At 40.5% G+C, this 14,410-nt stretch overlaps 1 protein-coding gene across 1 annotated transcript in view; it reads right to left on the bottom strand.

Moving 5' to 3' along the window:
• LOC126416607 (low-density lipoprotein receptor-related protein 1) overlaps window positions 1-14,410 on the bottom strand; it is a 772,143-nt gene that overhangs the window by 44,121 nt on the left and 713,612 nt on the right. The window contains exons 66-68 of the mRNA XM_050084360.1: window positions 10,056-10,232; window positions 9,787-9,932; window positions 4,465-4,671 (exon numbers count right to left, since the gene is read on the bottom strand). Of these exons, the coding sequence (XP_049940317.1) occupies window positions 4,465-4,671; window positions 9,787-9,932; window positions 10,056-10,232 (530 nt within the window). The remainder of the gene's footprint in view (window positions 1-4,464; window positions 4,672-9,786; window positions 9,933-10,055; window positions 10,233-14,410) is intronic.

Here is a 14,410-nt window from a genome sequence, read left to right as displayed (position 1 = left end):
ACTCACAACCCACTCTCACAAGCAGAACTGAAGCTGTGAGAGCAGGTCGTGAGTTGTGCTTGGGTAGCTCAGCTTCTATGTTTCGAAAAACAAGATACTTGTCTAGCAACTACCTGGCACCCAAAATTCTAAAAACTAAATAAGGAAAAATCAAGAGTTTTTCAATTCAAATATTTAGGCATAATCATTCAGAAAGCTGGCCTGGGAAACACTGAATACAAAATACATCATCATAAAATGGAAATAGCTTTTAGCCTTTCAAATGATATCTGCAACACAAAATGCATCTCAAAATACACCAGACCGAAAAAATACACTGCAGCGATCAAGTCAGAGTGTCTTTACGGGCTGAAATACTCATTTTATACAGAAGGTGGGACATTAAAGAAATCCAAAAGACAAAACAAAAGATAACCAGGAAAATTTTAGATCCAAATTATACTAAAGGAGAAATGTACAGACAAACGAAGTAGAAAAGTATTATTATTATTATTATTATTATTATTAAGCATTACAATCCATGAAGGCTTTTTGCTGCAGAATGGACAATGTTGAACCACTTTGCTCTGTCTTTACAAGTAATTTGCCACTGTCTGTCATGTCCTAGTTTTCTGAGATCGTCTTGAATATTGTCCAAGTATCTCATGCGTGGGCGTCCAAGAGGTCGTCTTCCGGTGGGAATCTCTTCAGTCACTTTCTTGATGGTCCTGTTTGGTGGTGCTCTGATGACATGCCCTATCCATTTCAGTCTTTTGGCTTTAATTTTGGCCACTATATCGGAGTCTTTATATAATTTGTAAATTTCATTGTTATTTAGCAATCTCCATTCATCACTGATCCTATCTCTTATGGGTCCAAATATTTTTCTCAAAATTTTTCGTTCAAATACTCTTAATCTGTTTTCCTCTTTTTTTGTGAGAGTCCAGGTTTCAGATCCATAGGCGAGTACTGGTATAATCAATGATTTGTATACTTGTAGTTTGGTGTTCCTAGAAATTAACTTGCTTTTGAAAACTGTCAAGAGACTATAGTAGCATTTGTTAGCCTTCTGAATTCGTGATTCTATTTCAATTTTTATGGAGTTGTCAGAGGTTACTATTGTACCAAGGTAATTAAATTCATTTGTCTTTGTGAAAGCTGTGTTATTAATTTGCAGTACATTATTATTTGATGGATAGCGGGATAAGATAAAGTACATTGTTTTGTCTGTATTCAGCTGGAGGCCTGTGCCATTTGTGGCTTTAATTAATTGTGCTGTAAGAAGCTTCAAATCATTCTCACTGTCAGATAATAATGCAATGTCATCAGCGTATGCTACAATGTTAATTTTGCTTTCCAGTTGTGCTCCAATTTGTAGTAGCTTTACTTTTTGGATTATTCTATTGATTACTATGTTAAAAAGAACTGGTGAGAGTGAATCCCCTTGTTTGACTCCAGTTTTAACCTCAAAGTCTTCAGAAAGTTTGCTAGCTACTTTTATTTTGTATTTTGAGTTTAAAGTGCAAGATTTTATTAAATTTATCAATTTGTTAGGGATGCCAATCTGCCTCATGCACTTCCATAAATATTCCCTGTTGATACTGTCAAAAGCTTTTTTAAAATCAATGAAAAGCATATGTACATTTTGATTGAATTCATATTTCTTTTCACCCAACATCCTTAGGACATATATATTGTCAATAGTCGATCTGTTAGGTCTAAATCCACATTGGGCATCATCTAGGGAGTCTTCAACGTAAGGGCTTATCCTTGCTAACAGTATATTTGTCAGAATTTTATATGTTGTGTTTAGTAACGCAATTCCTCTGTAGTTTGAACAATTTGTTGGGTCCCCCTTCTTGTATATAGGGCACACAACTACTTCTTTCCAATCATGTGGGACCTGTTCCTGCTTCCAGATGTTGGTGATGATTTTGTGTAAGCAGTTTACAAAAGGAAATTTACTGAGCTTCCATATATCTGTGTCTATACCATCACTTCCAGGAGCTTTATGTCTCTTCAGCTTCTTGATGCTTTCTTTAATTTCTGCTAAGCTGGGCTCTTCGTCCGATGGGTCAGCAGTAAGATATTCATTGTCATCTTCCTGAGAGACGCTTATAGTTGGAGCATTTAGTAACTCATTAAAAAGTATACCATCTTTTATTAGGATATGAAAAACAGCTAAAATTCTGTGATCACATTAAAAGAATGGAGCCAACCACATTAACTAGACATACTGTGGCATTCTGTGAATCCCACAGTTAAGCTAAAACTGAGACAATAAAACTGATCAGTACAGTTAAAGAAGAGATAAAGGGAGCAGGAATTACATGACTTAATATACCAGATAGCACAAATATTTGGCAGAAAATTCATGACCGAACAGTTAGCCTATGAGGAAACTCCAAAGAAGACTGGAACAGCTTGCTCTGATGAGCAAACAAGAGCCCATTCTAAAGAATGAAAGTAATAAGGGCAAAAACGAAAGCTAAAACAAAAGCCTGAAAATATCCCTTGCTGTACATCATGTGGACTAGTTGGGCCCAAAGATGAATAATAATTGAATTGTAATGAGTGAATTTTGTTTTCTGTTTGCACTCTCAATTGACATTTCATACAGTGTTGAGCAAAGTGGTGAAGGGTGTGACTAGCAATGGGCAGGAGAAGACACTATACTCTCTCAGAGAAGTACATTTTATGATAGTAGGTGTCTGTAATAAAGTGGTAGAATTAGTATGTTTGGTAATTAATAAAAACAGTGTTACAATTGTTTGGAGCTTTATTTTGTAAGAAAGTTTACTTTGTCTCCCTCCCCCTCCCTCCTTCCAAAGAACTAATATGAATCCCCCTCCCCCCAACTCAGCTCAGATCCTGGGTGTGCTCTTGGTTGAGAAAGCTGTTTTTCTTTGTTTTACTGTAATTTCACATTTTTATCTTGCTTTAGTAAGGAGGTCTCCATTTTCATGCACAGCTTTGAACATTACCCATGGGGAGTTTGAAAGTTATAGGTTTCCTAATTTTCCTTATTGCAGGATACAGGATACATAAGAAGATCCCACGTCTACTGTAATATTTTGAAAGTAAATGTTGTCTGTGAAACTATAACAATTGAGTGTACCACTGATTCTGATGGCCAGAGTCACTTTTAATCAACAAAAATTATGTTACATTTGGTACACAACAAAGGTTAAGCAATTATGTCATCCTGTGAACTAGTATGTTCAAATTATCCTAATAAGTTAAGAGTTCTCTCAAATGTTATGTTAATGACACAAGACAATCAAGTGCCATAACTGAATGCCTCCTGAACGTCCATATTTGTTGCCTAGCATGCACAGATTAGCTATAGGTTTTCATAATGTTTGCCACAATGTGAAACACTGCTGAAACTATCATCCAAAATAAAATTAATGTGAGATTTACCAGAGAACGCAATATAACACTATTCCTGCACCCGACTCTGACATTCTGTCATGCAGTCACAGCACCTGAGCAATGAAGAAGGGCCAAACAGAGCTAGTGAAGATTAAGTTTAAGACACTCCTAGACACGGTTGAGGAGTGAGGCATATGGTAACCTCCTCCCTCTATGGCCTTTGTGAATGAACTGATGTGGTGTGTATGTATCTGCCCTATATAACCTGATATTTCTTCCTGTGTCAGCACTTAAAGGCATCATAATATTTGCACTTCCTTTGATTAAATAGAAGGTCATAGGAATTAACTGTGCAGCTTCGCAGATGACACATAGGGTGCTGTGAGTAGAAGCCAGACATCTATAAAACATATTGTTCTTAGAGAAACTGGCAAATTCAGTGGAGACTTTGGTGATCTTTCACCTACCAGGGTTATGGATTTGGTTTATGTGCCATATGATATTGTATTCTGGGCTGCGAACATTATGATATATTCATGACTGTGTATCCTGTATAATGATGCTACAATCTTGGTCACTGATATCTAATTGCTGGTATATGTTCCATCTTGATGAAATGTCACATTGCATTTTATGATTATTTCGCATAGTTTGTGCACATTTTATGTATGCCTTATGTACGTTGCATGAAGGTGAAGCCAATGTGATGTCATTTTGATCACGCACATTTTGTCTTTGGTATGACAAACAATCTTCATCTTGTGGACATCAAGGAGCTCCTCATTGGTTTAGCAGTATTGATGTCTATCACTTTACTAATTTTATAGCAGATAAGGTCATTAAAATAACGAAGTCAGTGATTTGATCAGAAGAGGGAAGGGAGTAAGGTTACGAGAGGGGGGGGGGGGGGGGAGGGAGTATTAGACACAGGGCTTGATCATCAAAGAAAGTTTGCTACTTTCTTTTAATTATAGTGTGTATCCTATTAAAATCTATGTTTACTACAGGATACAACATGTACGGCACAGTTCTCTCAGTAAACAGTTCATGAAAAGTTACCAGCAAAGTTAATAAATAGTAATAGTGGAGCCATGACAAGTGTTCTCTTGCCTTTGGTTGTGGTGTCGATGACAAGAGATCAAAATAGCACATGCCCTTGTTGTGGCAGTACTGTGAGCATCGATAATGCTGGCAATGATCTCCATCATACTGTGGAGGACACACACATTTTGGACCATCAATACCTATCTCACATCTTCCCTTGTGACAATTCAGATCGCAGGCCTTGTTCCTTGTTCCGTTTGATTTGCAGACAGTCTGAAACACAGAGGAAATGTTTGCACAATGTCACTATAACAGATGCGAGTATAATTATTAAACAATAAAGCAAAATTTATCCAAAAATGAGGAACGGTAACCAATCACTTGCAGATGATAAATGAACTGCATTCAAACTTTTGTAATCTGTGTGTGTGTGTGTGTGTGTGTGTGTGTGTGTGTGTGCGTGTGCGTGTGTGTGCGTGTGTGTATGCGTGTGTACATATGAAAAAAAAAAAAAAAACTGGAAAAAGAGGAGCAGCTTGCTAGAGAACTTGCCTATGCTGTTATCACTGTATAAGTGAGACACATCAATTAACTGCAAGTGGGTGGCTGCTTTTCCTCATTTTTACCTATCATTCCATCCTGCAACATCCGTCACTCTAGTTTAAAATTTTCTATTATTTCAGTAATACTAAGGACAATTTTTCTTGTTTTTTGAATTTCGCTCATTCTCTGATTACCATTGATTATCACACCTTGGTAAATTTTTTATTAAATTTAGATACATAGAAAAATAATGATATGATATGGAGATCCAGAATGTTGTGGGCTACTGACCAAGCTTATGCTGCCATCAATGAGTTCAAACTGGTACCTGCATATGATCAGTGATGTAGTTTACAGATGAAAAATTGGCTAAAGCCTTCTTCAGAAAACATAACATACACACACACACACACACACACATTCACACAAGCAAGCACACCTCATGCACCCATGACTGCCATATTCAACAGCTCAAAACCGAACGCAAAAGCCACATTGGACAGCAATCTGTAATGGTACAATGAGGGGGAGGAATAGCAGGGTATGGTTGGGGAGAGAGAAGAGTGCTGTCTGGTGAAATTTTCAGGGCCACATGGAGGCACGAGAAGACTGACAGATGCAGCATCAGAAGGTTGTATGGCACAGTGTAGGATGGAAGGTGGGGTGAGGGCCTCTCCATTCTTCTCCAAGTCTCTATCTAAGAACACCAACCTTTCAGCAGGAGAAATGACAGCCATACAGAACCTCAAGACAAATCTTGACCTAATCATGCTACCTGTAAACAAAGTTTCCAACACTATCACGAATTGCAGTGACTATCTGGCAGAAGGCCTCTGTGAATTATTTGTCTACTCCACCTATAAACTCTGCCAGACTAATCCCATCCCAGAAGCACAATTGAAAGTGCTGGGTGAGTTTGACAGGACTGGAATATGAAATTCTGGGTGTGTGGTATGGGCAGGTCTTGCACCTGGGTCTTCCACAGCGATATGATCCCTGTTGGCAAGGGGCTGGGATAGAGAGTGGCATAGCGATGGACTAGGATGTCGTGGAGGTTGGGTGGGTGATGGAACACCACTTTAGCAGGGGTGGGAAGTATCTTGGATAAGATTTCCCTCATTTCAGGGAAAGATGAGAGATAATCAAAGCCCTGGCAAAGGATACGGTTTAGTTGTTTCATTACAGGATGGTACTGGGTGATGAAGCGAGCATCCCTTTTAGCTGGTTTTAGGGGTGGTGGGATGAGAGGGTGTGTGTGGTGAAATGGCACTGGAGATCTGTTTGCAGACACGTATGGGGGGGTTGTGCCTGTCTGTGAAAGGTTTGGTCAGAGCCTCAGCATACTGGGAAAGGGAGTTCTTGTCACTGCTGATACACTGTCTGAAGGTGACCCTACCCAGGAGGGATTTTTTGGTGTAGAAGGGATGACAGCTGTTGAAATGCAGCTACTGATGGTGGTTGGTCAGTTTACTGTGCACACAGGTGTGGATGGGGTCATGAGAGGGGAGGAGGTCAGTGTGTAGGAACGTGGTCCACTGAGTTGAGGAGGACCACCTGAAGCAGATGGGAGAGAAGGTGTTGAGGTTGTGAAAGAATGAGGGCTGGTTATCTTCACCGTAAGTCCAGATCATGACATTACCATCAATGAACCTGAACCACTACAGAGGTTTGGAGTTTTTGGAGGCTAGGCAGGTTTCTTCTAGAAGACCCATAAACAGATTGGATTAGGTGGGTGTCACTTGGGTGCCCACTGCTGTGCACAGATTTGTTTGTATACCTTCCCTTCAAAGGAGAAGTAGTTTTCGGTTAGGATAAAGTTAGTAAGGTATATGAGGAATAAGGTAAGTTAGTAAGGTGTATGAGGAATAAAGTAAGTTAGTAAGGTGTTAAGGAATAAGGTAAGTTAGTAAGCTGTTAAGGAATAAGGTAAGTTACTAAGAAGTATGAGGGAAAGGTTAGTGGGTTTGGAGTCTGAAGGACATTGGGAACATTAAGTGTTCAATAGCTGCAAGTCCATGGGCATTAGAGATGTTGGTATATAGGGAAATGGCATAGGCAGTGACGAGCAGGGATTCAGAAGGTAAAGGGGTAGGGATGGCAGAGAGTCTGTGAAGGAAGTGGTTGGCATCTTTGGCACGGAAGGCTAGATTTCGGGTAATTGGTTGAAGATGTCGGTCAAAGAGGACCGAAATTCTTTCTGTAGGAGCAAAGTCACCAGCTACAATGGTCCGTCTAGGATTGTTGGGTTTGTGGATTTTGGGGAGAATGAAGGAGATAGGTGTGTGGGGTGTCATCCCAGCCCCTTGCCAACAAGAATCATATCCCTGTGGAAGACCCAGTTGCAAGGCCTGCCCAATCCACCCACACAGCCCTTCCTGTTCCAGTCCTGTCACAGGCTTGTCCTATTCCACCAGAGGCTGGGCCACATGTGAAAGCAGCCATGTCATACACCAGCTTTGCTGCAATCATTGTTCAGCTTTTTATATTGTTATGACTACCAGCTAGCTGTCCACTATGATGAATGGCCACTGCAGAACTGTGACTAAGAGCAAGGAAGACCACCCCATGTCACAACATGCAGGTGAACAAAACGTAGCGTATTTAAATGGCTGCTTCACTTTCTGCAGCATTCAGATCCTCCCGTACACCACCAGCTTACGTGAACTGCGAAAATGGGAGTTATCCTTATGACACATCCTCCGCTCCCGAAATTATCCCAGCCTCAATCTACAAAAAACTTACTGCTGCCGCACCATCCAACCAACAGTTTCTGCCCTATCACCTCTATCTTCACATCCCCTCACCCTCATTGTGTGCTGGCCTCTTCCAACACAGAGCCCCCCCCCCCCCTCCCCTGCCACACAGCCCCCCAACGCTGCACCTGTCAGTCTTTTCATGCCTCCACCTAGTCACTGCACACTCTGTCAGACAGCACAATCCATACTCCATTAATTCTTCGCCCACCCTACCCACTACAGATTGCTGCTCAACATGACAGCTGCATTTCGATCCAAACTGATGAACTGATGGAGATGGCGGCCATGTGGGTGCGAGGTGTGCTTGCTTGTGTCAATGTGTTTTCTTTTTTGAAGAAGGCTTTGGCTGAGAGCTAGATGTGTAACAATCTTTTCATTGTGTCTGCAACTCAACGTGTCATCTTTATGATGAGTAGCATTCTATTCTTCATACTGTTGATATTTCAACCTGGAGCTTCCATTGTTATAGAAGTTTTCATAGCACATCTATATTTCTGACTGGCTCAGATATTTTACACAATTATATAAATGAGCTGGCAAGCCACATTCCAAATGATAAGAGCAAGATGCCAGCGTGTATTGTTGACTAACAAATTAATACACTGTGACGCAAGGAAAATGTTAAGAATAAGTGGAAGTTAAATTTGCAGCCAGTTCAGGCCAAAACAAGTTCATCTGGTATCTTTTACAGAGCTTTGTTTATGGCATCAGAAAATTATAACATTCTACATGAACTAATGTGGACTGTCACGTATTTTCTGAAAAATGCATACACACTGCTGGCTGCCAGAATAGTGTATATTGCAGAAATATTTTACAGCAGTAAGGTGTAGTATAATAACTGCTATCAGTCACAATACAAGGCGATTTTATTTAATGCACGACTGTTACAAAAGTATCTTGACTTTTTACATGTTAACTGTTGTATTGGAACTTAAGCTGGTTTGCCTATGTTGGTATGGTTTTATTTTTTTCTGTGTATTTTTATCCATTCATTCATCTAAGTAGTATACAGCAAAGATTAAAACTTAGTATGCCCGCAGCAGTCAAGCCTGTGGAGCTAACATGAAAGGGTGAAGAACATTACTTTTCTTATGTTTGTAAAAACTTCTATTGGATGTTTTATCGGTCTTGTACAGTCTGTCTTTTCCTTACCATGATAGAGAGAGGACATAGATTTCTGCTTAGTTCACTAACGATGTGGAATATATTAATTCTCATTGTTCTAGTTCCTTATTTCACCTAATCTATCTAGACGCATTGCCAGTACCTGCAATACTTCGGAGAAGCAAGAAATTTAAACAGAGCAAGCTGGACACCACAACATTGTTTTAAACAAAGTAGAGGAGGTAAATGAACTGTCATCTAATAATCGAATATATATGTTTCAGACTTTTCATGCATACAAAAAAATCATAATCCTGACAGTCTGGAGTGTGTGTCGCTGTGTGTAAATTAGCTGAGACAAACACTCCTAAGCAAACTCACTATTGTTGCACCTCTTGTGCAGTGCCAACAAGTTCCCATCATAATTATTATTCTGAAAACTATTAATTAATCAGTAGAATATATTAGTCACCACTGTAATTATTGGTTACAATGGTGACTAGGTACAATGTTAATTGACACTGCAATTCATATTCACCATTGAACTTTGCTGTGTTTAATTCATCTGACTTCAAGGCCTCAAGGCCTTCTCGTTTAGCAAAAACTGTGAAACCCCATTCAGATTTAGACACGTCTGGTCAAAATTTAAGCACAACACCTAAACTGAAACAACTTTGATCTAAACATGCATCTAACAAAAATATTTTATCTTCTATACTGTGACATTTGACACATTACCTCTTTTCTTCATCCAAGCCTCTTAGTAACAACAAGAAACATGTATCCTGAAGCAACAGTAGTAAAACTGTTTGCAGACATAGCTGCTTGAATACTGGTTTGCATGTTATTGTTCAGTGCAGTAACACCCACTCTCTCTCTCTCTCTCTCTCTCTCTCTCTCTCTCTCTCTCTCTCTAAATATATCTGAGCAGCAGATTTTTCCACATATTAAGTTCAGCTACAACAATAATAGTTTCACTTACATAGCCACTTGTATCATTTACTGTAGTTTTTGTGAATCCATCAGGACAAAGGCATGATGGCTGAGGCTCCATAGTTGTTTGATTCATTCCAATCACACAAAGTGCACTTTTATGGCAAACGAATTGGAAGGCACAAATGTCAGAAACTGAAACAAATTAATTATATGTAAGTTTCAAATACTGACACTGAATGAAGCATTTCAGTTTAGCAACAAATTTCTTTCATTCATAAGAACAGAAGTAAAGGTGGCACACATTGACACACTTACTGTTGTGATCCTGTTTGATCTTGTGGGCAATTATTATGTCAGTAATTCTAAACATGCTCTGCACCATAAAAGTTGGGTCCCCATGGCCAAACTTATTCAGACGAACCACACTGAATGGACGGTACATGCTGACATACAGCGTGTCCTCGAACACATCCACTTTATATGGTTTCATTTCTGAAATACAATCAATAAGAATAGAACCGTAAACAATTAATAAGATCAAATTAATAGTTAGAGTAAATTAAAATAGAAAAATTATTCAATTTGGTACACTGATACTGGTTCATCAGCTGTTTCAGCAGAGACTCCTAGTTGGGAGTCAATGCAAACATGGTGTAGAAAATGCTAAGGTGTGAAAGTAAACATGAGTGCTCTAAAAATGAAAGTCACAACAGAGCCACAAAGTATCGATGAAACAATAATAAAATAACATGGAACAACAGAAGAGATCCATGTTTTCAGTGAACAAGGTACACACACTAACGAAAGACAAGAAAATCATAACAACTGAAGCTGTGTACTGTATTAATCACCACACTGCTTTGTACTTCACAGTCCACTCACATTAATAATGCCACTGCCTATGTTCAATGTTAACGTGCAATAATCGCTCACAGATGGCATGTGGCAGCACTGGCAGTGGAGGGTATATAAAGCCTGTCAGGGAGAGAGGGGGGGTGTGGAATACAATGAGGGATTTACCTGATTGCAAAAGAGTTATGGGTGGATGCATTTCCAAACCAGCTAATTTTATAAACTATTTGCATGCGGCAATAGTTTATACTGTGCATGGCAAAATGGTGCTACCCAAAACAGGCACTGGGGCAACTGTGATGCACACAGGCCATAGACGACAGGGATGAATGATGGCAGCCAAGATGTGTACAGGTAAATAGACATGCAACTGTTGAGCAACTGACTGAACAGATGAACTGAGGGGCTACCAACAGTGTCTCTTCAGTGACTGTTCAGCTCGTGTATATGGGCCTTAGGAGCAGATGCCTGATCATGAACGCTTGCTGATTGCTGTTCACTGGCTACGAAGACTGGAATTTGCACACCAGTACCACTGGAATTTGCACACCAGTACCACAACTGGATGTCCATTGAGTGGCGACACATGACCATTTCAAATAAATCACATTTCACGCTCCATCAGACTGGAAGCGAACACCTTGCAATGATTACTGGAAGGGTCCAGCCCAAAGAACAGAGCATTGTCGTCTGGGGAATGTTTTCATGGCATTCCCTGGGTGATCTTGTCATTCTGGAAGGCACAATGGGTCAACACAAATATGCTTCTATCCTTGGGGACCATGTCCACCCTTACATGCAATTTGCTTTTTCTTTTTCCTCATCACAATGCCATTTACCATAAGAACAAGAAAATGTGTCACACTTTTCACAGTGTATGTGCATGGTTTGAAGAACTTCAGTATGAGTTTAATGTACTCCTCAGATTTACATTTCGTCAAGAACCTGTGTGATCACCTTGATTGGGCTGTCTGTGCCATAGATCCTCAACCGAGAAACCTAGTGCAGTTGACGATGGCACTGGAATCGCCAAGGCTCCAGATCTCTATCGGTCCCTTCCAGAACCTTACTGACACTCTTCCAGCATGTCCACACTGCAAAAGGTGGTTATTCAGGCTTCTGACAAGTGATTACATTAATGTGACTACACTGTGTATTTATGCTTATGTCGGCTACATATAACATGACACCATGCTTCCATAACGTCTCTCTGCAGCAGCAAGCCTCACATGCCCCAACTTGTGGGGTGCATAAGGTTGGCAGCACATTCATGACTCATCTGGTCATGTGGCATGGGCCTGTAGTGGTAGAGCGGGAGTAGTATTGTTGCATGTGCGTTGTGGCTATTAGCTGTGTTATTGTTTAGTTCTTGTGTGATCTGAGTGTAGTGAGAATAGTTAGTATTGCAGAGGGGGCATTTTCAGTGGAAGAGGTTTTACGTGCAGGAAGAAACTTTATGAAGCATTTGAGGTGGCAATTTAGTTTGCGTTTTCTTGTTTCAAGGTGTCCACATTGTGGCAATGTATGTTATTTGATTTGCAAATGAGTGACAGCAGGATCAGTTCATGATGCAACATGAACTGGTAGGCCCACAATTTTAAGAGAATAGAAAACTGATGACATTTCAGACATCATGTTGCAGGGATCAACAAAATCAGTGTGGAGATTATCTCTAGAGGCTAAAGTCTCTCGTACGAGAGCACATAAGGCAGAAACCAAACTGGGGATGTATGCATACAAAATTACTGCTGTGCAACAACTACATTTTATGGCTGATGCAAAACAAAAAATACATACTGTGAATGGTTTCAGCAATTTGTTAACTGACATGGAGTTGGTGTTTCAGATTGAACCTTTTTCACAGATAAACTTGGTTTCACCTATCTGGCTGCATTCATTCCTAAAATTCACGAATTTGGTCTTCATAAAATCCACATGCATTAAGAGAAAAGCCATTGCACACAGAGAAAATTGGAGTGTTGGTTGCCATAATGCAAGCATGAACTATAGGGCTGATCTTTTTTGATACTACCATCACTTCTGATGTGTATTGTTCCCAGATAATTAATCCATTTAATGCCTTGATAAATGAAAATGATATGAGTCATTCATTTTTCCAACAAGACAACATTAGTGCTCATGTGACTCACAAGCCCCCATGTCTTTTACACGAAATCTTTGGAGACAGAGTAACTACAAAAGGTCTTTCACCCTGGCACTCACCTGATCCATCTACACCTACTGCTTTAGCTTGCGCCTACGAGATTTATGTATCAAAATAATCCAAAGTCACTAGATGAACTGAAGACAATGTGTTCAGAAATAAATGTAAATGTGTTGACCTATGCCTTCAGGAAAGAGGAAAACATTTCCAGCACCTACTGTGATTTTGATGAGTACAGAGTATTCAATTACAATTAATATAATTAATTAATTTCATCGTTTTAACTGCAATACACCGAATCTCATCACCCATCATAATTGTAGCTACTAGCAGTGAATCCTGGCCCCTAGCTTACGCTGCAACATGAATGTACTGCCAACCTTATGCACCCCACAAGGCGAAACATGTGGAGCTCACTGCAAGAGACTTTGCGGATGCACTGTAAATTACCAGATATGTAGCTATTCTGTTAAAGGTGGGGGCGGGGAGAGGGAGAAGCTGCTGCCTTTTCAATTATATTACCCAACTGCTGTTTAGCATCTACTGATAGCTTAATATTCACCTGATCACACTGGTAGTTTTCACCATGTAGCGGAGATGCTAAGTAGCGATAGGCACAACAAAAAGATTCACACAATTAAGGCTTTTGGCCATTAAGGGCTTCGTCAGCAGTACACAAACACACACACACACACACACACACACACACACACACACACACACACACACAAACACAACTTGCACACATGCCTGCAGTCTCAGAGAGCTGAAACCACACTGCGAGCAGCAGCACCAGTGCATGATGGGAGTGGCAACTGGATAGTATGGTGGGAGTGACGGACAGGGAAGTGTTGCAGTTTAGATGGAGGGCAGAAGAGAAGGTGCAGAGGGGGTAAGTAGCGGAAAGGAGAGAAATAAAAAGAAATAAAATGAAATTAAAAGACTACGTGTGGCGATGAAATGACGGCTGTGTAGTGCTGGAATGGGAACAGGGAGGGGTCTGGATGGATGAGGACAGTGACTAGCGAAGTTTGAGGCCAGGAGGGTTATGGGAACGTAGGATGTATTGCAGGGAAAGTTCCCATCTACGCAACTCAGAAAAGCTGGTGTTGGTGGGAAGGATCCATATGGCACAGGCTGTGAAGCAGTCATTGAGATGAGGGATATCATGTTTGGCAACGTGTTCAGCAACAGGGTGGTCCACTTGTTTTTTGGCCACAGTTTGTCGGTGGCTGTTCATGTGGACAGACAGCTTGTTGGTTGTCATGCCTACATAGATGCAGCACAGTGGCTGCAGGTTAGCTTGTAAATCACATGATTGGTTTCACAGGTAGCCCTGCCTTTGATGGGATAGGTGATGTTAGTGACCGGACTGGAGTAGGTGGTGGTAGGAGGATGTATGGGACAGGTCTTGCATCTACATCTATTACAGGGGTATGAGCCATGAGGTAAGGGATTGGGAGCAGGGGTTGTGTAAGGATAGACAAGTCCATTGTGTAGGTTCAGTGGACGGCGGAATACCACGGAGGGAGGGGTGGGAAGGATAGTGGGCAGGACATTTCTCATTTCAGGGAACGATGAGAGGTAATCGAAACCCTTGAGGAGAATGTAATTCAGTTGCTCCAGTCCTGAATGATACTGAGTTACAAGGGGA

The sequence above is a fragment of the Schistocerca serialis genome, chromosome 8, assembly GCF_023864345.2.
Source record: "Schistocerca serialis cubense isolate TAMUIC-IGC-003099 chromosome 8, iqSchSeri2.2, whole genome shotgun sequence".
NCBI lineage: Eukaryota > Metazoa > Arthropoda > Insecta > Orthoptera > Acrididae > Schistocerca > Schistocerca serialis.
This window is presented reverse-complemented; position numbering and strand designations above follow the sequence as displayed.